Consider the following 24963-nt stretch of genomic DNA (forward strand, 5'->3'; position numbering starts at 1 on the left):
CAAGGCTGCAGTGTGAGTCTGGGATACTTGATACATGCAGGTCTCCAAGCAGCAAACATGAACAAAAGAACAACAAGTATTTATGGATATGTTTCTTTCTTTTATGAAACTCTGGAGATAAAGATCTCTGAAGGTTTCTATCACGTTTAGTGTGTTTTAAACGTGTCACTAAATGTCGTGTTTGAACTCTTTGCTAAAGACAGTAAATCATCTGCCCTGTAAACTTAAACACAAATCAACACGATAAGTTATATGATCGTTATAGAAGCTCATTATTGCTGCCAGCATCTTTCATAATTTGTCCATTTCAAAATAAAAGCACATTAGTCTCTGGACAGAATTCAAAAGTATTCTTGTCGCTCTTAAAAAATAGTTTTCAGCTGAAAGGTTCAAATCTTTACACAAAAACATTTTCTAAACATCCACTGGGCGGCAGCGAGGGCCGGCCAAACCCTCCACTCACTGATGTAAAGCTATCAGTTATTGGTCGTCACTGTCATAGTCAGCGCTAGTGGCTACTCTAAAGCCCCCCAGCTTCCTGTCTTTAGAGGTAGAACATGTAAAGATGCAGACTGTTCCTTTATAAACAGTGACACACGTGTTACAGAATAAGATTTAAGGAATTTATGGAAACATATTCGTAAAATCGTCCACCCCGTCTGACTCTGATCCGAAGCTGGGAGAGAGGAACAGTCAGGTCTGCCATAGAACTTTACAAACTTTACAAACTTTGCAAACATTACAAACATTATAAACTTTACAAACTTTACAAACTTTACAAACATTACAAACATTACAAAATTTACAAACTTTACAAAATTTACAAACATTACAGACATTACAAAATTTACAAACTTTACAAACATTACAAAATTTACAAACATTACAGACATTACAAACTTTACAAACTATACAAACATTACAAACTATACAAACTATACAAACATTACAAACTTTACAAACTTTACAAACTTTACAAACATTACAAAATTTACAAACATTAGACATTACAAACTTTACAAACATTACAAACTTTACAAACGTTACAAACGTTACAAACGTTACAAACATTACAAACATTACAAACTTTACAAACATTATAAACATTAAAACTTTACAAACTTTACAAACTTTACAAACTTTACAAACTTACAAACATTACAAACTTTACAAACTTTACAAACTTTACAAACATTATAAACTTTACAAACTTTACAAACTTTACAAACTTTACAAACATTATAAACATTACAAACATTACAAACTTTACAAACATTATAAACATTATAAACATTACAAACATTACAAACTTTACAAACTTTACAAACATTATAAACATTACAAACTTTACAAACTTTACAAACATTATAAACATTACAAACTTTACAAACTTTACAAACTTACAAACATTACAAACTTTACAAACTTTACAAACTTTACAAACTTTGCTTCTGATTTAAATTTCAGACGAACTAAAATTAGCAGGAAAATTAAAAAAAAATAAATATAAATTTGTGCAATTATGATCAATTCACAGCGGCACTTCACAGTGTAAGGGTCAGGTTAGCTTTAGCCCGGTAATCGGAGCTAACCATTCATGCAGACTGTTTCATGCTAACGTTAACTATCAGTATGAGCCTCTTCTGGTCTCTGCTGCGGATGTTTGATTGTCTCCTCTTCCTTCTCCTGAATGTCAGCCGACCTTCTTCAGATTAAAAGACCCAAAGTCCTTTTATAAACGTTTTTAGAGAACATCATTTCACTGAGACTTAATAACAGAAACAGCAGACACAAATGGATGAGAGAAAAGAGTCAGAGAGGTTTCACACCTCCACACATCCTCTTCCTTTCTGTGTCACCTCCTGCTCGCTCCTCTCTGCAGGAAGGACACTTCATCAATGGATTCACACAATAAAGTGTGGGAGGATGAAACAGATCATTTTAGTCAGAACAAACAGTTTCCACCACTTTGGTCCGACTGAAATGTGTCAGCAACTGTTGATGGATTGTCATGATTCAGCCCATGTTTACCAAGATGGCTGCCGCTGATGTGGAGCATCCTGTAGAACAATATTAGGAGGGGGCGGAGCCTCTTGGTTTCAGGAGTGAAGACAATGTAGAGGAGTCTTAAACCTGCATTCTTTCTGGCGACCAGCAGGGGGCGACTCCACGGTCTGTCTGATTATACAGAAGTCTCTGAGAAAATGGCCCTGCTTCTCTCTCTTCTGACCCTGGGTAGAGGTGTAACTATGCTTATCCACCTTCTCGTCCAAATATGGTCACTTCTGGTTCCACAGAACCAAGATGGCAGCACCTAAGATGGCCCGCCTACAGACTTACCTGCAGACTAGTTTAGTGTTGCTGCTGGCATCTTTGATTACATTATATACATTATGTTTAACTTTATTAGACCGGACAGGTTACAGTGACAGGAAGTCAGAGGGCGTGGAGAGAGAGGGCAACATGCTAACACCCTGAACTAAGCTGTGAACATAGTGGACACCTTAGCATTGTCACTGTTAGCCTGTTAGCTTTATAAGAATCCCCTGCTTGATTTTACTGGAGTCTATCATGCTTCATAATTGGTGGAGCGGCTGTCTTTGTGCTCAGGTGATTGGGTAACATGTTTATTATCCTGCAGCTCTGAAGTGAAACAAGGCGAGAGCTTCATATTTCTCTGTGACCTTGTGCTGCTGCCTTTTTATAGACTCGTGTTGTGTTCAAGTACCACACAAATGTTTCTGCTTCAACTGCTGTCGTGACTGTGTTCACAATGAGGAGTGAGCGGATTTTCAGACATGAGAACGTGAAATTCTTTTTCACATTTACATAATGAGATGCACGTCTGAAGGGGCCCGGCGGTGCGTTCACAGACACACTGCTGCTCTGTGAACGAGCAGGTTTGGTTATTTGTTGCTGTGTACGGATGAAAACAGCAGCTCGGATATTCAAATGAGGAAACTGAAAGGCTGCATGTAGAAATCTAAAGTGCAGAATCCTTTCATTGTGTCTCTCTTCTGTCCCCACCCCCCGTCTGCCTTCACCTGTTGCTCTTCAATGGGAACCATGGAAACAAGGTTCCAGAGGCAGCTTCGAGCCAATGAGACGCAGCCGCCGCTGCTGGCTCTGCAGAGGATGCTGGGATGTTGGCACATTAATTGTTTGGAGTAGTTTGTGATGTCAAAACAGAGCTGTTTGTCGGCGCTCTGTCACTCTGCGCATCGTTCCCCTCGGGGGCAGCTGTAACTCCTCACACAGCTGCACACTCCAAAAACATTTATGATCCATCTGCACATATTTCAATTTATTTTTATGTTCCGACTCAAAGCGACAGTCAGAGTATAAACCAACAAGTATTGTGTTTGTGTCACAGGCTGATGTTTCCTCCTCCTCTCTGCTCCATTATTGTCAAAAACTACAATTACAGTGAGCACACACTGGAGTTTGTTTTGACTCAATCCCACAGAACTTTTCTTTTGTTATTTATTATATTTCTTTATTTACAGCAAGAATACAAACAAAAGCAAACAGACAGTGAATCTTCGGTCATATCCACCACGTCCATCATGAACCAAAGACAAAGTCATTTGTCTTTAAATGCTACAAAAATGTGTCAGAATGGTTTAAAAAGGAGCAACAGGCTTTACACCGGACACTGCACACTAGTCCTTCCCATCAACAACGTCTCAAACACACATGAAATAATACAATCATACTCTGCAGGCGTCAGGCCTGCCATAAAACATTACAAACTTTATAAACTTTACAAACTTTGCATTTGTTTTAAATGTCAGACAAAAAGAAAGAGCAGGGAGCAGGTCACAGTAAGGGTCAGGTTAGCCTGAGCCTGCTAACCGGAGCTAACCATTCATGCAGACAACGGTGGTATGTTTTTGAAGAGGAGACTTTTGTCACGCTGACACAAACAAAGGGCATCAGGATGTTGGTTAAAATCTGTAACGTCGTGTTGATCAAGACTCACAGTAATGGGATGAACCTGATCATAACAGGCGTCTCCTGTCTGTTATATTTGCTGGTTACAAACCATCGCACCGTGAATGTGGATCCATCTGCCCCTCAAAATAGTCCCAAGCAGCCTTTTTTAACAATTCAAGTATATTAATGGATTGATTTTAATATAAATAAAATAGATTAACTAAACAAAAAGAACAATAACATATGAAAAGTGAGCCTGTGAAACTGTAAGAGGTGTTAGTGTCACAACAGGAAGTCTGCTTTATCATCCCTTCACTCTTTAAAGTAGAAACCACAGGATGGACACGGTCCTGCTTTGAGTTTTTGAATTGCAGAAATCAGAAGTGTAATTTCTAATCATCGATAAAAGCTGTGCAGCGAGCGCTTGTTTGTTCTTGAATCATAAAGCTGCTGCAGCAGCTGCTCTGTAAGTGCTGCTGCTTTAATCACAGTCTTTACCCACAAACTGTCAGCCTCCTCCGTTATTTCACCCCAGTTACTTTCACTGGGTCACAAACACTTTGAGTACATTGAGTACTTTGAGTTTCATGTTGCATTGTTGTAGACGCACCTTAACACCAGGGTGATCTGTATTTCCTTATTTAGCACTAAAAATGTTCCTGAATTAAATCACACAGAAATCAAACAAGGAAGTTAAATTTGAGCCGTTCATTCGGCTGAATCTGAACTCACCTTTAGTCGAAATAAAACCTGTAAAGGTGTCAGAAACAAGCGAGCAGAAACTGTGTGTGTGTGTGTGTGTGTGTGTGTGTGTGTGTGTGTGTGTGTGTGTGTGTGTGTGTGTGTGTGTGTGTGTGTGTGTGTGTGTGTGTGTGTGTGTGTGTGTGTGTGTGTGTGTGCGCACGCGCAGGCTCAGTGAGGTTGGTAGTTTTCCACGTCTGTATCAGAGCAGTAACAGTGCAGCAGGTCGTTCAGAGATACCTGAGAATCCAGCATCCTCGCTCACCTTGAATCTGTCCTGTTGGAGGAACGAACCTGAAAATATCTTCATCACCTGGGCTGTGTCACATGACTGACAGATTGTAAAGGTGTTACCCTTCTGTCTTTATTTCACATGCACCATGCCTGGCCGTAGGGGGATAATATCTGACATGCTCGGACATTTTCAAGTTTCTGACCCCACAACTCATCGCTGAATTGTTCTTTGATTGATTGATTGCTGATTTCCCACCTTCTCTCTCTCTCTCTCTCTCTCTCTCCCCCTCTCTCTGTCTCTCTCTCTCTCTCTCTCTCTCCCCCTCTGTCTCTCTCTCTGTCTCTCTCAACTGCATTTACTTATTTTGTTTGGTACAAACAGAGAGAATCTTATCCAGACATATGAGAGCAGCGGGCATAACACACAAGGACAGAGTATTTGGGTGATAGAAATGTAGCAGAGTGAGGCCAAGGCTGCGGCTGATTGCTGCAATGCATCCTGGTATATGTAGGCACTGCTGGCAGGACTCCATGAGCTTAGATTTTGCTGTCAGTGTAGCAGCACTGAGGCCTTTACTGCTTCGATTAACCACATTTATAATTAACACTGACATTGATCTTGTGTGAAGAGACTAAAACAGCAGAACAGACATTTAAATTCAGCCGGACGAGTTCAGACGTTTGTAGTCCTTATGAGGAGGTGGAGAACTACAGCCCCCACCACCTGCTGTTTGTCATGAAGTCACTCCTCCTCATTTATAAATACAGCTCAAAGAGTCTTTGAGCCTTTTCAAACATGAATCTGTGCTCAGCTCACAATCAAAGAAAAGTCCAGATAAACTCGGATGAACCCAGTTTACACCTAAATAAAAGTCTTTACAGCAGCTTGAGATGTCTCAGAACTTTATCGAACCCTGAATGTGTTACACTGCAGAGTCACACTCTTTAATCTGAGAGGCGGGAAGTATTTGGGGAGGGGTCGAGGGGGTGAAAGGGAAATCAAATTGACCAACAAGAGGGAGATTAGCAACTTTAGCAAAATTAGCATTGAGCAACAGCGGAGAGGAAAAACTTTTAACAGGCAGAAACCTTGGACAGAACCGGGCTTCTGGTGGACGGCCATCTGCCTCGACCTGTTTTTGGGGGGTAAAGGGGAAAAAGAGGGGGGGGATAGAGGAGGGGGGGATAGAGGGAGGGAAAGGAAAGGGATAAGGAAGATAAAGGGGGGTGAAAGAGGGGTGGAAAGAAGGAAAGGTAGATGGTGATAGCTGAAGGAAAGCAGGGTGGAGGTGGGTGTAGGAGAGGAGGGAGGGTGGAGAGAGGAGGTGAGGGAGAAGGAGGGGGGTGGAGAGAGGGATGGGATGTAGGAAAGGGTGGAGGGAGGAGATTAGGGAGATAGCGGCGGGGGAGAGAGAAGCTGAGGGAGATGGAGGATGTTGGGGTACAAAGGATGGAAGATGGAAGGAAGGAGATGAGAGAGGAAGAGGAAGCTACTGTTGCTTGGCCTCGGCTGAACAACAAGCAGCTTCCTCCACTTTTGTTTCCTCATCACCATTCCTCCTGAACATCCAGAGCCGTTTTACCTTTTTGTTTCTTTTGCTCCATTTCCTCCTTTTCTTTCTGTTCCTTTAGCTTCTTCTCTTCCTTCTTGATCCTTTTCTTTTCCATTTCAGTTGTTTTCTTGTCCTCCATGTTCTCCTCTTTGATGTTTATCTTTCCCTCTATCACTTCCTCATCTTTATTTTTCATCTCATTTATTATTTCACTTTCTTCTCCTTGTCTTTCTCTTTCTTTCACCAGCTCCAGTTCTCTTTTATCTTCCTCCAGGTCTTGGATTATTTTCTTTCTTCACCAGGTCTTTGTTCTTCTTCTCCAACTCTTGAACTCTGATCATCCAGGTGTTTTCTCTCTCTTCCAGTTCTTTGTTCTTGCTCTCTGTCTCTTCCATTCTGCTCTGTTCTTCCTCGCAAAACTTTGAAATTGTCCTTCCAAAGATTTCCACCTTGGGGGACTTCTCAGACTTCTCCTCAGCTGGGCTGAGGTCTCCACGAGCCTCTGGGAGACCGCCTCCTTCCCCTTCCTGAGGTCCAGAATCACGTTGTCCCTCTGCAGAAGCTGCTTTAGGTGATCCAACTTCACCTGGCTCTCCTTCTGAAGAGAAACAGTCCTCTGGCTCTCCAGAGATGCCTTAAACATCTGATCTTCAGCTCAGAGACTTTCTGCTTCTCTGCTTCCAGACGGGCAGCCATCTTCTCCATCTGCTCCTTGATCAGTCGCTGGGCAGCCTCCATCTGCTCATCCTTGAACTTGAGGCTGGTCTGAAGGCGATAGATCTCAGACTTTTGTTTTGAGACAGTCTCGAGGCTACTCTGAAGTTCGTCTTGAGCCCCTCCAGCCTGTTCACCCAGTGCTATCCATTGTGAACCTTGTGGCACAGCCTTTCATGTGTCCATGTCATGCCATCTCTGTCCATCTGCTCCTGTAGGTTTTCGATCACTCTGTGAGCACCATGAAGGGCTTCTTGCAGGTAGCAGACCTCAGCAGGAGGATTTGGAGCACTCTGAGGAGCAGCACATCCAGCCTCCATTGCAGGATTCTGTCTTGGGTCCATCTCTGTAGCAGACTGTGTCTGTGATAGACTGAGACTGACTTTTATCTCTGTTGTAGATCTTACATGACTCTTATACTCTTGATTGAGTTAGTGACTCTCACTGGAGTTGTTAGGTCAGGTTGTTGTTTTATAAGCAAGCAGCAGAGAACCATGTATTCCAGTCAGTTGGTTACATTCTGTCAGTTGGTTACATTCTGACAGTTGGTTATGTTCCATCAGTTGGTTAAATTCTGTCAGTTGGTTACGTTCCATCAGTTGGTTACATTCTGACAGCTGGTTACATTCTGTCAGTTGGTTACATTCTGACAGCTGGTTACGTTCCATCAGTTGGTTACATTCTGACAGTTGGTTACATTCCGTCAGTTGGTTACATTCTGACAGTTGGTTACATTCCGTCAGTTGGTTACATTCCGTCAGTTGGTTACATTCCGTCAGTTGGTTACATTCTGACAGTTGGTTACATTCTGTCAGTTGGTTACGTTCCGTCAGTTGGTTACATTCTGACAGTTGGTTACGTTCCGTCAGTTGGTTACGTTCCGTCAGTTGGTTACATTCCGTCAGTTGGTTACATTCTGACAGTTGGTTACATTCTGTCAGTTGGTTACATTCTGACAGTTGGTTACATTCTGTCAGTTGATTACATTCTGTCAGTTGGTTACGTTCCGTCAGTTGGTTACATTCCGTCAGTTGGTTACATTCTGACAGTTGGTTACATTCTGTCAGTTGATTACATTCTGACAGTTGGTTACATTCTGTCAGTTGGTTACGTTCCGTCAGTTGGTTACGTTCCGTCAGTTGGTTACGTTCCGTCAGTTGGTTACATTCTGACAGTTGGTTACATTCCGTCAGTTGGTTACATTCTGTCAGTTGGTTACATTCTGTCAGTTGGTTACATTCTGACAGTTGGTTACGTTCCGTCAGTTGGTTACATTCCGACAGTTGGTTACATTCTGTCAGTTGATTACATTCTGACAGTTGGTTACATTCTGTCAGTTGGTTACGTTCCGTCAGTTGGTTACGTTCCGTCAGTTGGTTACGTTCCGTCAGTTGGTTACATTCTGACAGTTGGTTACATTCCGTCAGTTGGTTACATTCCGTCAGTTGGTTACATTCTGTCAGTTGGTTACATTCTGACAGTTGGTTACGTTCCGTCAGTTGGTTACATTCCGACAGTTGGTTACGTTCCGTCAGTTGATTACATTCTGTCAGTTGGTTACGTTCCGTCAGTTGGTTACATTCCGTCAGTTGGTTACATTCTGACAGTTGGTTACATTCTGTCAGTTGATTACATTCTGACAGTTGGTTACATTCTGTCAGTTGGTTACGTTCCGTCAGTTGGTTACGTTCCGTCAGTTGGTTACGTTCCGTCAGTTGGTTACATTCTGACAGTTGGTTACATTCCGTCAGTTGGTTACATTCCGTCAGTTGGTTACATTCTGTCAGTTGGTTACATTCTGACAGTTGGTTACGTTCCGTCAGTTGGTTACATTCCGACAGTTGGTTACGTTCCGTCAGTTGGTTACATTCTGACAGTTGGTTACATTCCGTCAGTTGGTTACATTCCGTCAGTTGATTACATTCTGTCAGTTGGTTACGTTCCGTCAGTTGGTTACATTCCGTCAGTTGGTTACATTCTGACAGTTGGTTACGTTCCGTCAGTTGGTTACATTCCGTCAGTTGGTTACATTCTGACAGTTGGTTACATTCTGTCAGTTGATTACATTCTGACAGTTGGTTACATTCTGTCAGTTGGTTACGTTCCGTCAGTTGGTTACGTTCCGTCAGTTGGTTACGTTCCGTCAGTTGGTTACATTCTGACAGTTGGTTACATTCCGTCAGTTGGTTACATTCTGTCAGTTGGTTACATTCTGTCAGTTGGTTACATTCTGACAGTTGGTTACGTTCCGTCAGTTGGTTACATTCCGACAGTTGGTTACGTTCCGTCAGTTGATTACATTCTGTCAGTTGGTTACGTTCCGTCAGTTGGTTACATTCCGTCAGTTGGTTACATTCTGACAGTTGGTTACATTCTGTCAGTTGATTACATTCTGACAGTTGGTTACATTCTGTCAGTTGGTTACGTTCCGTCAGTTGGTTACGTTCCGTCAGTTGGTTACGTTCCGTCAGTTGGTTACATTCTGACAGTTGGTTACATTCCGTCAGTTGGTTACATTCTGTCAGTTGGTTACATTCTGTCAGTTGGTTACATTCTGACAGTTGGTTACGTTCCGTCAGTTGGTTACATTCCGACAGTTGGTTACGTTCCGTCAGTTGGTTACATTCTGACAGTTGGTTACATTCCGTCAGTTGGTTACATTCCGTCAGTTGATTACATTCTGTCAGTTGGTTACGTTCCGTCAGTTGGTTACATTCCGTCAGTTGGTTACATTCTGACAGTTGGTTACATTCTGTCAGTTGATTACATTCTGACAGTTGGTTACATTCTGTCAGTTGGTTACATTCCGTCAGTTGGTTACGTTCCGTCAGTTGGTTACATTCCGTCAGTTGGTTACATTCCGTCAGTTGGTTACATTCTGTCAGTTGGTTACATTCCGTCAGTTGGTTACATTCTGACAGTTGGTTACGTTCCGTCAGTTGGTTACGTTCCGTCAGTTGGTTACATTCTGTCAGTTGGTTACGTTCCGTCAGTTGGTTACATTCTGTCAGTTGGTTACGTTCCGTCAGTTGGTTACATTCCGTCAATTGGTTACATTCCGTCAGTTGGTTACGTTCCGTCAGTTGGTTACATTCTGACAGTTGGTTACATTCCGTCAGTTGATTACATTCCGTCAGTTGGTTACGTTCCGTCAGTTGGTTACGTTCCGTCAGTTGGTTACGTTCCGTCAGTTGGTTACATTCTGACAGTTGGTTACATTCCGTCAGTTGGTTACATTCTGTCAGTTGGTTACATTCTGTCAGTTGGTTACATTCTGACAGTTGGTTACGTTCCGTCAGTTGGTTACGTTCCGTCAGTTGGTTACGTTCCATCAGTTGGTTACATTCCGACAGTTGGTTACATTCCGTCAGTTGGTTACATTCCGTCAGTTGGTTACATTCTGACAGTTGGTTACATTCCGTCAGTTGGTTACATTCTGTCAGTTGGTTACATTCCGTCAGTTGGTTACATTCCGTCAGTTGGTTACGTTCCGTCAGTTGGTTACATTCTGACAGTTGGTTACATTCCGTCAGTTGGTTACATTCCGTCAGTTGGTTACATTCTGACAGTTGGTTACATTCCGTCAGTTGGTTACATTCTGACAGTTGGTTACATTCCGTCAGTTGGTTACATTCTGACAGTTGGTTACATTCCGTCAGTTGGTTACATTCCGACAGTTGGTTACATTCCGTCAGTTGATTACATTCTGTCAGTTGGTTACATTCCGTCAGTTGGTTACATTCCGTCAGTTGGTTACGTTCCGTCAGTTGGTTACATTCTGACAGTTGGTTACATTCCGTCAGTTGGTTACATTCTGACAGTTGGTTACATTCCGTCAGTTGGTCACATTCTGACAGTTGGTTACATTCCGTCAGTTGGTTACATTCTGACAGTTGGTTACATTCCGTCAGTTGGTTACATTCTGTTGGCTTTAATTTTTTATTCTAAATGGGGTTTTTTTTATTTCCTGTTGAGTTTAAAAGTGGGTGGAGCTTCCAGGTGCTTCTTGTTCTTAAGATTTGTTTTTTATTATTATTTTTCTGTCATGGACAATAATCAGTGACGATTAATCTTCTTGATAATACTAAAACCACAAATCTGTATTGTCAACATAAAACATCAATATCATTACATCTTTTTATCATTAATACAAAATAATAATAATAATAATAATATAACATTTTTACACCTAGTTAATCAAGCAAAAAAATAAAAACAATCATCAAATATTGTCATATATTTTTTCTTCTCTTTAGCAGGAAGTCGTGACTTCAAACAACCTGACAACAAATATTCTGCAGAACCATCATCAGAAATCCAGAATTTATTACATTTCATAATTTCTGATTCATTTTTATTATTAGCAGCCGTGACTGTTGTTTCCTCTTCGTAGATTTATTCTCCTTCTCTGTCTCTCTCACCTCCTCACACTGTCACCTCCCCTCGCTCGCCTGCTTTATGTTCTTTTCAAAGAATCTGAAGCTGGGGCCCCTCCTCCATCAGGGTTTACATAGTCGCTATAGGGTGTGTGAGTGTGTGTGTGTGTTTGCCTTTTATATCACTGGGCACACCAACTACCAACCTCCCCCCCAGCAAAGCACACACGCACACACACACACCAAGCCCTGTTATACGCTCTTCTTCAATCTCATTATTTCTCTCTCTCTCGACCGCTCATTCACTCTCTCTCTCTCTCTCTCTCTCTCTCTCTGCTGTGTGTGTGTGTGTGTGTGTGTGTGCGTGCGTACCGATGCGTCGCGATGCGTTCACTGCTGAACAGGTGTTCAGTACAGTCATTCAGAGCAGGAGCTCCACAGTAGGGAGCAGACAGACACCAGGCGCTCTCTTGCTCTCAGACCCAGGATCGAGCATCTTCTGTGGGGGGCTGCCGGAGTCTCTGCCCCCCCTCTGGAGATGATCCAGAGCTCCAGAGAGCTGGAGGCAGCCAGGAGGCATCAGACAGAGAGATTTATCCCAGCGGAGGAGACTCGCACACTGGGGTAGATCTGCTGCTGAACAGCCTGTTGTACTTCCTCGGAGTTATTGACTTCCCGTGTTTCTCGTGAGTATCTGAGGGCAGAATTTTCACTTTTAATCATACGGCAATTTAAGTGTACTTCTACAGCTTGGGAACAACTTCCCTGCCTCCTTATCCGACAGGTGTCTCATTGGGTCTGCTAAACAGAGCAGTTCCTTTGGATATTGGTTCTGGTGCAGGATTGTGGAGCAGTACTGGAGGGACTGGGATCCAGTTTAAGCCCAGCTGGACTGTTTGGAGCAACGTTCTCGTCTGCCTTGCTGAATTTTTCTGCAGTCCAGCATGAGGTCAGACTGCAGTCGGGTCCTTCAGCCCCTGTGGCTCATACTGGAAAAGGAGAAATTAAAACCCTAAAGAAGACGTTTGATAGACTTGAATGTTTATTAAATGATGTCTAAAATAATCGCGTCTCAGTCGTATTGTAACAGCAGCAGCTTCTGTTTCTGGGAAACACTGTGATGGTGACAGTTTGACACGACAGAGCGAGGATGCAAAAGAAGAATTTCTGAATTCTTTGGTTTTTCAAAGTAAAAGCTGGATGATTGGACTCTGAACACAGGCAGAAAGGTGTGAAACTTTGTGCACATCTTCTGTCAGACCTGTTTCTGCTCCATCTGGTGAGCTTTCACCTGGAAGCGCCTGCTGAGCACCGCCTCTCTCTCTTTTTGTCGCTTATGCACTGGATTTTTTCAGCTGTGGATTTATCGTCCTCAGGTGCTTATCTATCCTTATTTTTCTCTGTGTGTGTGTGTGTGTGTGTGTGTGTGTGTGTGTGTGTGTGCGTGTGCGTGTGTGTGTATGCAGGTCAGACAGTAAGCTCTCCCGGTTGGCTCAGAGGTTGAACCAGAGGCCGGCAGGAGATGCTCTGATCAAAGACCTGAAGCCCCTGATTTACGCGGGAATCCCCCGATCCTCACTGAGCCTGGACAGGTAAGGATGCACACACACACACACACACCTGCAGCCTTGGCCAGTCCGAGAGCATCATTACTCAACAAATAATGCTCCAACAAGTTTTAAAAAATATAATTTTTTTCTGTAAAAGTCAAAGCTACAGGAAGCCTGTGAACATAAAAAGCTTAAAGGGTAAAGTGAACTACAAATCCCATGGAGCATTTCAGCTACAAGCAGCCAATCACTGAGCTTTGTAGACACCTGGTAAAAGAGATTTGTAACTTGTTTGCTTTTGGATGATGGTGTTTCGGTCTCATATTCTTCAATGAAGCTGCAGCTCTGATTCTCACCTCTGACGGGCCTTCTTCACCATAGCAACAGCAGCAGAGGCTCATGGGTATTGTAGTCTTTAGAGACATGCATCAAAATGACTTAAATGAAAAATGTGATTAACAGAAAATATTTTTTTAAATCTCATTTATCATCCAGACAACAATAATAATTCTGCTTAAATAAAACAATGTGACGGCTCACCTGTTGGTCTCTGCTCCCACCTGTCTACCTGTGTGCACTCCTGTTTGGACGCTCAGTTACCTGCTAACAGAGCCTGCCGGTCGGTTTGTGCTGTTTCCATGGTTAGCAGCAGTGTAATAACCCTGCAGCTGTGATTTAGAGCCGTGGTGGACCTGCTGACCCCGACTGTGTTTGGGGTGAACAGATATGAATGTAATACCTGCAGCCAATTTCCCAGCAAGCCGTGTGTGCGTGCGTGCGTGCGTGCGTGTGTCCGTCTGGGATCCTGTCTGCTTTGACTTTATCGTGTCTTATCTCAGGTTATGAAATCCTGAACACTTTGGCCACTGTCACTACTTTTCTCTAAACAACTTTGTAAGTGTTGGATTTTCTCGTGGTGAACTTACTAAAACACACATCCAGACCTGAATACAATGGAGCCCAGAAATGACGGGTATGTCTTCAGTCACATTAGTCAGGCTGTGTGGTAACCAACGTGTATCAGGCCTCTGTAAACGGCCAGCAGGGAGCATTTGTGACGCTTTGGTTGCGTCTTGTTGTGATGAAACAGACACACAAGTAAAAGTGTCGGCACAATAGTCTCCTCCATTGTCGTTGTTGTTCAGCGGTTATACAAGATGGATGTGAGGAAGGTCTGTGTGGTATTGGTCCCGCCCCTTCTCGACTGTGATCTTGTCTCACAGTTTTACTGGTCAGATGAACTTTGTTATTTTTGTGTGGAGGGTTGATACGCAGATCACTCACAGGGACGCAGACGTCTTTTGGGAGATAAGATAAGGAGAGCTGGCTCACAAGCAGCTTGTGACATTTTATCGCTTTTGAAAGAGCAATTAAAGCCTCAGATATTAAACGAGTTCGATAACACTCCCTGCTGGAAAATGTTAAAAAAGTTAGGTCAGGGTTGGAAATTAAGCACTCGCCAAATGTGGGTGTTTTTGTGCAGTGCTTCATTTACCAGCCACAGTGGAGGGTCGCTCCAAACAAGTGATACCGTGCAGTGTGGGGCGGTAACAGCGGTAGTAGTTTAACTACAGTTCTCTGTAGCTTAGCGGTTTTACGCTGTAAGTTCAGTTATTCATTCATTCACTTCTTCTGAAGCTGAAGTAATGGTTTCACTTTAAAAATAATCTCTTCTAACAGATTTAATGTTCATCATCTCTTTAAAAGGTTTTATTTTATTCCCTTTGTGCAGGTTCTTTCGTGTGTGTGTGTTTCGTGTTAAAGGTCTCTCTGGGGACCCTGAGCGCTGATTATTGACCATTTCTTTAAGATGAATGCAGCTTTAAGTCCCTGCAGATGAAATGATATCAGAAAGCAGGCTGTTAAATATTGAGTGGTCGTGAAGGGGAAATGAGTCTGTTGTTGTGCTCCATGAATATTTCAGGGAACACTCTGTCCTGATGCCTCCGGTGTGTTGACTGTCACTCTGAACAGCACAATCATCACAGCAGTTTGTTCTGTGTGAATCAGCCTCTCGTCTCTCCCGGCAGTGACAGTAAGACGTGCAGATGTGGGGGGTCGGACCGTATCGATATCGTATTGATATTTGTATCAATTTGTAGGATGAACCCAATTATGTTTAACTGGAGCAGATTTCCAACACACAATGAGACGTGTTGCCTGTCAGTCTCAGAGCAGGGCGTCGATTCACAGCGTTAAACGTGAACACAGGAGAGGAGCAGCTGTGAACCGATCGTTCGCACGTCTGCAGCTGATGTTCAGGCACGCCTACGCCTGCAGGTGCAGCTGATGATAAACTGTGTCTCATTTTATCAACCAAACACTCATTACATAATCACACAAGTCACACAGATTAAATTCATTACTGCACAGCAGAATACCAGTGTTTACACCTGATGTCCCAGCATGCTGCAGGGCTGTTCTACACACCTTTTAGGCATAGACTGTAAATAAGCATGGACGTAACCACCATGAAGTCACCTGTTGGTTTGTGTAATCTATTTATGAGCCTTGAGTTTGGTGTTTTAGTTGTCGCCATCTTGGTTTTTGGGCACCAGAAGTGACAGTAAGAGAGGGTGGATACACTTTGCTACACCTACCTACTGAGGGAATACATCAGGAGAGGAGGAGGAGCATGTTCTCATAGACTTCTATAGGATCACTCTTCTTTTTGCAGCCAGTGGAGTCGCCCCCTGCTGGAAGTCTGTAAATGATTCTTGATGATTCTGATTCATCTGATTCTTCTTCAGATGATTTCTTTAGCGGAAATTATGACACTAAATGTTTGCGACCTTTTTTCCGTGACGAAGATGAGGCGTTGACGAGCAAAAAACAGATCATTGATCAGAAAAACTCCGACAAGTATTTCTTGTTTCGTCAACAAGACGGGACTAAAATATTAGTATCATGAAATCTGTGATATTTTCCCCACTGTGGGCCTGACCTGTCCGTCACAATGCAAGCACTGCATCCTGTAACGGGTTATTGGTTGAGGGGCGTGTGCAGATCCCCTGAATGATCCGACCCAGCTCTTTTCAAGTAGATGCAAATCAGAAAGAAGAGGAAGAATATTAAGAACAGAAACAATATGGCTGTTGGAGCCATAATAGTAATAATACTAATCATAATGTAAGAAGTACCTCATTAGTTACTTTCTACGTGGGTGGACAAAGAGGCATTACAGGGAACGCAGCGCGTCAGTGCTAGGAAGATTACCTGATGGTTTTTAACATGTAAATCTGATTGAATAATAAATCTGCACTGAACCATAATAATCATCCTGATCTCCGTTTGGATCAGTTTCAGAGCAGAGTAAACCTTCACCTGTGAGGTGTCATTAGTGAGAGAGCCAATCAGGCGCAGCGTGTCGTCTCCTGCTGGTCTGAGAGCAGAAAAATCAGCTGAAGCGGCAATCATCATCATCCGAGTCCTAATGACCGCACGCTGCCGGTGTGTTTCCTGCAGCTACAGACAAGTGCTTCACATCAAGAGCTGCTACACAAAGAATTATGGTGTGTGTGCGCGTGTGTGTGTGTGTGTGATGCATGTGACCAGAAATAACCCCATTTTATAAGCTAAGATAATCCTTTATTGATGCCCTGGGGGGAAATTCAGGATATTTATCCTCATGTAACAGCACAGAAACGTTTCGAAAGGAAACGAGAAAACACACATCAGCATCTCAACAGAAGGAAGTGGAAGTCCCAAAGCCTGCAGTTCCTCTGGTGTCCACTTGAGGCTGTCTCCAGCAGTGAGTCAGTCCCCATAGAGCCCCATGTTAAACTTTACAGCAGAAATAAACATGTTTACAGCCTGGTACAAAAAACAGTTTGGGTCTCTATAGCTCATTTCTCTCTTCATGACAACTGTACGGGGAGAATCTTTATACAGCTCACCTGTTTACATTATATTAAGGCTTAAAGTGATGCAGCATTAGGGGCGGGGCCTCTTTGAGTGACAGCTAGGAGCTGCTAGCTGTCTGCTAGGTGTCCCCTCAGCTAACTCAGTCACTGAACGTAACCTCTGGGCCGTGTTTGTGCTGTTGGAGCCTTTTGGAGATTTGTTCATGTAAATATCAGACAGATAATCTGTGTGTGCGCTTTATTGGACGAACAGACCGTCCAACACGTCTCACACACTGTTTTTATTATTGTATTTATATGTTAGCACCGATAAGCAGCTATCTGTGTCTGTGCTCACCATACCTGCTTGTTAGCTCGCTCAGTGTTTGTCATGCATTGATTTGTTTGTTGATGGGAGTCAGGACTGTTGTTGGATTTTCCTGCAGAGAAGACGAGCTACAGAGATGTGGGCGAGGGAGCAGCGAGTCTGCTACGTCCCACAGTCTCTCGATTAAATACAAAACTGTGGTCAGCTAGCACCACAGATACAATCTCATTCTGTGGGAACACGATGGTAAACTCGCTCAGTAGCAGCTAATGAATTAGCCATTAGCTTTTATAGCTTAGCGTTTGCTCTCAGCAACACCCACTCTGGCTCCTGCTTCATCTTTGTTTGATACAGTTTAGTGTTGGAGTCACAGAGCAGCAGCTTTCTATCAGCTCCTGGACCATCTTATAAAGACCCCTCCCCCCTCTCCTGTCATGTGTCTGTAACTGATCTCAGGTCGGTCTCTCCCCTTTTGCTATCCTCCATCAAACCCCCCACAGAAGCTGCTTTTGACAGTCCTGTCATTTCACTGACATGTTGTATTTGTCCGAGCGTGTTGCAGAGAGTGAGCGCAGACCGGGGGGGGCGACGGGGGTCATTAATGCTCTGGACGACAAAATGAAGCAATCATTGGTGACAGTGAGACAGCCGACAGCAGCAGAGAGACGGGTCATTAAGCTCACGCTGGGTTTCATTCCTTCTACATGTCCAAACCCTCCGATGCAGTCATGTTATATCACACAGAGAGACACGAGGCTGAGGAGCACAGGTGAAGACATGTGAGGAGGATTTCTGTTTGTTCTCTGCTTGCACTCCTGATATCTTCACTTGGAGTGAAACACAAAGGACTGGAGAAGGATGCTGTTTGTCTGCTTCAAGTTTGTATGCGATGAGAACAAGGTTTTATGTTGTATTAGCATGAAATATAATGCCAAGGTAGCTCAGCTGGGGCTCCATGAACAGAGGCTAAAAGTCCTTCCTGCACGGCCTCATCCTTTTCTTCTTCTCGCTGCTTTCCTGACCCTCCCTCAGTCGCCTCTCTTCTGTCACTCACAGATCCACAGATGTTTCTGCAGATTACAGACCTTCACACAGAGGTTTTAACACTCTACTATCTCTCCTCTCTGTCCCCTCCCCTCAGACGCCTCCCGGTAGTCATGACCCAGCAGATGCAGAACCTGCAGTTGTCTCAGACCAGGAAGTGTCCAGGTGGTCCCGCCTCCCCGAGCGCCGCCAAGCGTCTCTACAGGAACCTGTCAGAGAAGCTGCGAGGAAGCACCTCCTCCTTCGAAGACACCTACTTCTTCAGCAAGACGGACCGCCTGCGCAAAGCCTCGGTGAGTCTGACAGAGAGGAAGAGGAGGAGGAAGGTGTCACCTGTGTTTGTAGTGAATCATGATGCGCGTCAACTCAGCTGGAAGAGGAAATGAACAGTAACGGTGAAATAATTACCCAAACTGTCTGTTGTAAACATCTGTTATAGTCTCTCCTCACCTGTAGCTGCAGGAAGTGATTGTTTTCATTTTCGATTGATCTGATGATTAGATTTATCAGTCAAACATTTGGCCTTTAAAAGGTTATTAAACAGTTTCCCTGAGCTCACGCTGACATTTTTAAAATGATCGTTTTGTCCAAAACCAGACAGAAAGATATCAAACCAGATAGAAGCAGAATGTATTTACTTTCCTGTTAAAGAAGAAATAAAATCATCCCGTCATCCTGGTTTTCTAACTCAAATAAATCATCAAATAACGTCACACCTTCGGCAGCTGCTTCAGCTTTGTTTTCAGGCTTTTACTTTGAAGGAGCTGCAGGAAATGGTTAGTGTGGATGAACAGTGTTTGAATGAACTAACAGCTCTGTGATGTTCGGCCCTCTCTCACATCTAAAGACATTTTAGTCCCAGAACACATCGAGACATTTCTTTCTTCCTTCAGACTTTCTCTGGGTCACTGGAGCTAAATGCTGCCGTGCTAACACTGTGTGCTAACAGTTAGCGAGAGTCTATTGCTGTATTTGAAATGCATTACTACACTAGCAGCACATACGGATGTGGCCTAAGTGTAGTATGCAGTATACAAACAACAGCAAAATGTGCAGTTTGCCAACAAATACCTGGATGTCGTACTGATTTGGAAACAATCTCCAGGATGCATCGGACCCGTCTGCCTCCCCTGCTGTATCCCACAATGCAAAGTGCTGGAACGTCACAGTGGCAGTTGAAATGACGGACAGCAGCAGCATTCCAGCAGAAGGGGGCGCTATAGCTAAAGAAGCAGCTTTTTGCTATGGCAGGCTGTTATTTTTCTTCCTTTTTCCAAAACCGAAAATTGGCACCTGGCGTAGCATACTGCAAAACACACGTGAACAGCTCCGTACTACAGACTACCGCCCAACGCAGTATGCAGTATGTAGTATAGTATACAGTATGCAGTATACAGTATGCAGTTTGCAGTATGTAGTATGTAGTATGTAGTATGCAGTATGCAGTATGTAGTATGTAGTATGTAGTATGCAGTATGCAGTATGTAGTATGTAGTATGCAGTATGTATGCAGTATTTAGTATAGTATACAGTATGCAGTATACAGTATGTAGTATGTAGTATAGTATGCAGTATGCAGTATGTAGTATGTAGTATAGTATGCAGTATGTAGTATAGTATGCAGTATGCAGTATCAGTATATGCAGTATGCAGTATAGTATGTAGTATGCAGTATAATATGTAGTATGCAGTATAGTATGCAGTATGTAGTATGTATTATAGTATGTAATATGCAGTATCAGTACATGCAGTATGTAGTATAGTATGTAGTATGCAGTATCAGTATATGCAGTATATAGTATGTAGTATAGTATGCAGTATGTAGTATGTATTATAGTATGTAATATGCAGTATCAGTACATGCAGTATGTAGTATAGTATGTAGTATGTAGTATAGTATGCAGTATGTAGTATAGTATGCAGTATGCAGTATGTAGTATGTAGTATAGTATGCAGTATGTAGTATGTAGTATAGTATGCAGTATGTAGTATAGTATGTAGTATGCAGTATGTAGTATGTAGTATAGTATGCAGTATGTAGTATGTAGTATAGTATGCAGTATGTAGTATGTAGTATAGTATGCAGTATCAGTATATGCAGTATGTAGTATGTAGTATAGTATGCAGTATGCAGTATGTAGTATAGTATGCAGTATACAGTATGCAGTATAGTATGTAGTATGCAGTATACAGTATGTAGTATGTAGTATCAGTATATGCAGTCATTAGTATAGTATGTAGTATGCAGTATACAGTATGTAGTATGTAGTATCAGTATATGTAGTATGTAGTATGTAGTATCTGATTTCGAACACAGCACAACTCTGGTGCCCTCCACTGAGTCCCCTCCATGTTTACCCGGTTTGCTGCTTCCTGTTTGGTATTCCAGAGAGCGCTCCTATTGGCTGTCAAATGTTAGCATCAATGAACTTTAATGTGTGATTTTTTTCTGAACATAATGATGAGAAGTATCTCAGACAGCTGGGACTGATTTTATGATCACCTTCACCAAACAGTCGAGTAGACGGGAGCTCCACAGGATTTTATTTTGAAAGTATGAATGTTTCCTTTGATTCATGTTGTTCAGGTTTATTTCTGATGGTGTGTAGGAGGTCAAACTGTCTGAGATCCTCCTCAGACTCTGGTGAAACCCTGTCAGGCTGCTTGTGTCCGACAGAGCGGTCAATAGAGATCTGGTTTAGTTCTTCACTAATCCTGTTAACATCCGTGTCTCCAGAGGCTGAACTCTGCGCCCCTCCATCCCTCACGTCTCTGATTCAATCTGCTGCTTCACAGTTTCATGGTTACATCATGAAATCAGAGTCTCAACCTGCTGAAGTTTCTGTTAGTCAGTTAGAAACAGATCCTCGGTGATTGTTCGGAGGAGGCGGATGCTCTGCTGGAGGATGAAGAGCTCTCACTCTCTCGTTCTGACAATCATTCTGTCGCTCAGATTTATCAGGAGTGTTACAGGTCAGGTGTGTGTGTGTGTGTGTGTGTGTGTGTGTGTGTGTGTGACATTTACAGACCAGACACAACAGCAAACATAAAAGAAAGAGGCAGACAGGGAGGAGGAGGAGGGATGGAGGAGGAGAGGGAGAGTACGCTGTTTGTTAAATCTAAAGCGGTCACAATGACTTCACTAAACCAGAATCACAATCAGAGGTTACCCTGGTGGTTTGGTTTAAAACATGACACACAGAATGAAGAGGAGGTTAAAGGAGAAATGGAAAAGTTACAGTAAAAACACCTGCAGCTGCACACACCTGTCTGTATGCTGTGTTAGAGGCTTTGTAGTTAAAGGTGAACCTGCTCTAATGCACAGAGGTCACAGCTCGCTGTACAGTCGGCATGTTTGATCTATATTCGACCCCTCTGTGGTATAGCTGAAGTGAAGAGGCTTCAAACAGAGCTGCTGCTCACTCTTCAAAACAAAACGTCATCTGATGAAATAACTGCTGAAAGGATTCAAGTATTCTGAGCTTTCTGAGCTTTCTGAGTCTGCAGAGACGGAAAGGAGGACGCTCTGTCAGGACACAAAGTCAAACATTAGCTTCTTACATCTAAAGAGTTGCTGCTCGTTTTCTTTTGTAAATGAAGAATCTTTGTTATGAAACGTTGGTTTGGCAAAAGAAGAATTTTAAGACGTTACTTTGGACATATTTCACAACTTTTTGAAACGATGATGCAAATAATGGTAGAAACTCAGCAGATGAATCAAGAACAGAAATCATCAGTAACCGGTGGTGAAGGCCTGTTCAGGACAGTTTGTCCCTCTTATGGAAACTCGAGCAGAGACACCGATTGTTCTCGTCATGCTCTGTAACTATAGAACTCCTGGTTCGAGCTGACAGGCTGATTGATTCTTGTTGAGCACAAACACATTGCTCTTTTTCAGCCTGAAATGATGAAGCAACCATTAGTAGAAAGTCTGCTGCTCTTTACGTGAAGCTGCTGTGATTATTGATCCTCTCTGCCGACACAGAGAACAGCAGGCTTGTTTCTGTGAGGAGTTACTTTTCTGCTTTGAACACACCTGAGGTTTAGTTTATTGTTTGAAGCAGAGCTGTGTGATGAAGATGAAGATGGACTCTGGGTACAGTTACTAAAGTACTTCAAAGAGAGATATACTTTACATGGAAGATCTTGTTCTCTTTGTTGCCCTCTGTGGTCAAAAGCTGTAACTGCAGGTGTGTCTTTAGTAGTGATGTGATCATCCTGACCGGTCTTATTTTTTTTAAACACCTCTTTGAACAAACAAGTGGAACGAGTATTTTTAAAGAGCCTTCAGTTTGTGCACAAATGTCCCTACCCGCTCTGAGTCCACTCCTGTGGTTGCCCTCCACTCCAGACAGTGGCAGTAATACATCTCAGAGATCCACGACTTTAACTTTACAGAGAACCTGAAAAAAATGGATCAACATGGAAAAACAAAGAATAGAATAAAAAGTGGTGACTTGTATCTGCCCGTGCTTCCTGTCTCAGAGGTCTTTGTATCATGAAATCCTGCAGTGTGTCTTTAAAGTGAGCGTTGTTCTCCCGTGCAGACGATGCAGGGCAGCGACTGCATCTTCGAGGCGGTGGAGCAGCAGGACCTGGACACGGTGCAGATCCTCCTGTACCAGTTCTCAGCCGAGGAGCTGGACCTGAACACGCCCAACAGCCAGGGCCTGACGCCGCTCGACATCGCCATCATGACCAACAACACGCCCATCGCCAAGCTGCTGCTGAAGGCCGGCGGCAAGGAGAGCCCGCACTGTGAGTACGACCGGGAGGGGGCGGAGCTATGTGTTTCTGTTCGTCCACGCGTGATGTGTGTTTGTTGTGGTGTTTTAAAGATGTTAGGAGGCTTAATGAGAAAGATGCCGTCAAACTGAGACACTTGTGTTCTTGTTCGATGTACGCTGAAGGACTGAAACACGAGGACACTCCCTGATCTCTCGAACTTTTTGATAATCAGAACTCCTTCAGGATAAAACACCTGCTGTAACAGTTTCCTTAATATGACTGAAGGAAGCTCTTTAGTACAGAGAGAGTCGCACATACCTGCATCATTTGGGGCGTTCCTGTCGTCCGCTAGCGTCCCTTTTAGCTGCAGACACATGAAAGTGAAATGTGACGTGTGAGCTCTAAACATGCAGCAGCAGGAAGAACATGTGGCTGTGTTTCTGAGCCTCTGACTGGTCTTCTCCAGGTGAGCGTCTGTGTGGACGTTCATGTCATTCAGACTGTAACTCCTGGCTCCAGCTGACAGGCCGATCGATTCACACAAACACGTTGTTCTTTTTCAGCCCGACATAATGAAGCAGCCACTGATGGCCGTCCGCTGCTCTGTTTGTGAGGCTGCTGGGATTGTTGATTATTATTGATCCTCCCTGCCGTCACAGAGAACTGTCACATAACAGCAGGTTGTTACTGTGATCGCTCTGTCCAGTGTTCATGCTGATGTGCATGATGGTTACCATAGTTACCACAAAACAAAGGAAGATGAAAGTATTTCTACCTGTTTTTAACTCGCGTATTTTAATCATTTACATTCATATTAATAATGTCATTAATTAATATATTAGAAAGAAGCTTTTATTCCTCCTGGTTTGTGTCTGTTTAAAAGTGTGTGTGTGTGTGTGTGTGTGTGTGTGTGTGTGTGTGTGTGTGTGTGTGTGTGTGTGTGTGTGTGTGTGTGTGTGTGTGTGCGTGTGTGTGTGTGTGTGTGTGTGTGTGTGCGTGCGTGCGTGTGTGTGTGTGCGCGTGCATGTGTGTGCGTGTGCACATGCGTGCGTGCGTGTGTGTGTGTGTGTGTGTGTGTGTGTATGCGTGTGTGTGTTCCTGTGGATCAGACAGGGTCTGTGTTTGTGTCTGCAGCCCAGTCTGGGTCTCCTCTACCTGGAGCCTGAATGAGCCCGCTATCCCCCTCCTTCAAACTCCTCCCCCTCCTCCTCCCCCCTCTCCCTGTACACACGCACACACACACCCACACACACACACACACACACACACACACACACACACCTCCATCAGTCCCCCTGTTGTCCTCCAAAAACCCTCCAAAGACAGGTGGTTCTTACCTTACTACTGAGCCCCTGTCAGCCCCCTCTGTCTGGCTGTGTGTGTGTGTGTGTGTGTGTGTGTGTGTGTGTGTGTGTTGGGGGTAAAACAGTGGCCACTTTACAGCGGTGGGGCCTCCTGCGTGCCTCCCTGCTGACCAGCTTTAACGAGGTTTGTCGTTTAATGGTTTAACTGTTCCAATGATGCGTGTAACGCCGGGGCCATTACCTCTAAGTGATTTATTGTGCCGAGGGGGGGCAGGGGGGCCGCGACGGCGAGGGCTCCCCGTGCGGCGGGCCGGGCTCTGGGCGGCGGTTCGATGCCCTGGTTGTAAACAAACAGAGAGTAAACAGAGGGGCTGTTTTCCCTCCGGAGCTGCTGCTCTGTTTATGTCATTCCTCAAGAGCCGAGTAAATCAGTCAGCCTGGCCTGACAGCACGGCGTGTGTGTGTGTGTGTGTGTGTGTGTGCGCTGCTCACTTTCCATTAGAGAGAGAGAGTGTGTGTGTGTGTGTGTGTGTGTGTGAGTATTGACATTGTGGTGGAAATGAAAAACAAACATCTGAGCTGTTTGTGAGATTTTGTTAAATTAACATCAAAC

At 43.7% G+C, this 24963-nt stretch overlaps 1 protein-coding gene across 1 annotated transcript in view; it reads left to right on the forward strand.

Moving 5' to 3' along the window:
- ankfn1a (ankyrin repeat and fibronectin type III domain containing 1a) overlaps positions 1 to 24963 on the forward strand; it is an 89958-nt gene that overhangs the window by 38799 nt on the left and 26196 nt on the right. Inside the window, exons 7-9 of the mRNA XM_069664355.1 lie at positions 13021 to 13146; positions 18416 to 18611; positions 22866 to 23076. Coding sequence (XP_069520456.1) covers positions 13021 to 13146; positions 18416 to 18611; positions 22866 to 23076 — 533 coding nt within the window. The remainder of the gene's footprint in view (positions 1 to 13020; positions 13147 to 18415; positions 18612 to 22865; positions 23077 to 24963) is intronic.

The sequence above is a fragment of the Semicossyphus pulcher genome, unplaced genomic scaffold (genome assembly GCF_022749685.1).
Source record: "Semicossyphus pulcher isolate SPU_LCO1_2020_fin unplaced genomic scaffold, fSemPul1.0.p SCAF_16, whole genome shotgun sequence".
NCBI lineage: Eukaryota > Metazoa > Chordata > Actinopteri > Labriformes > Labridae > Semicossyphus > Semicossyphus pulcher.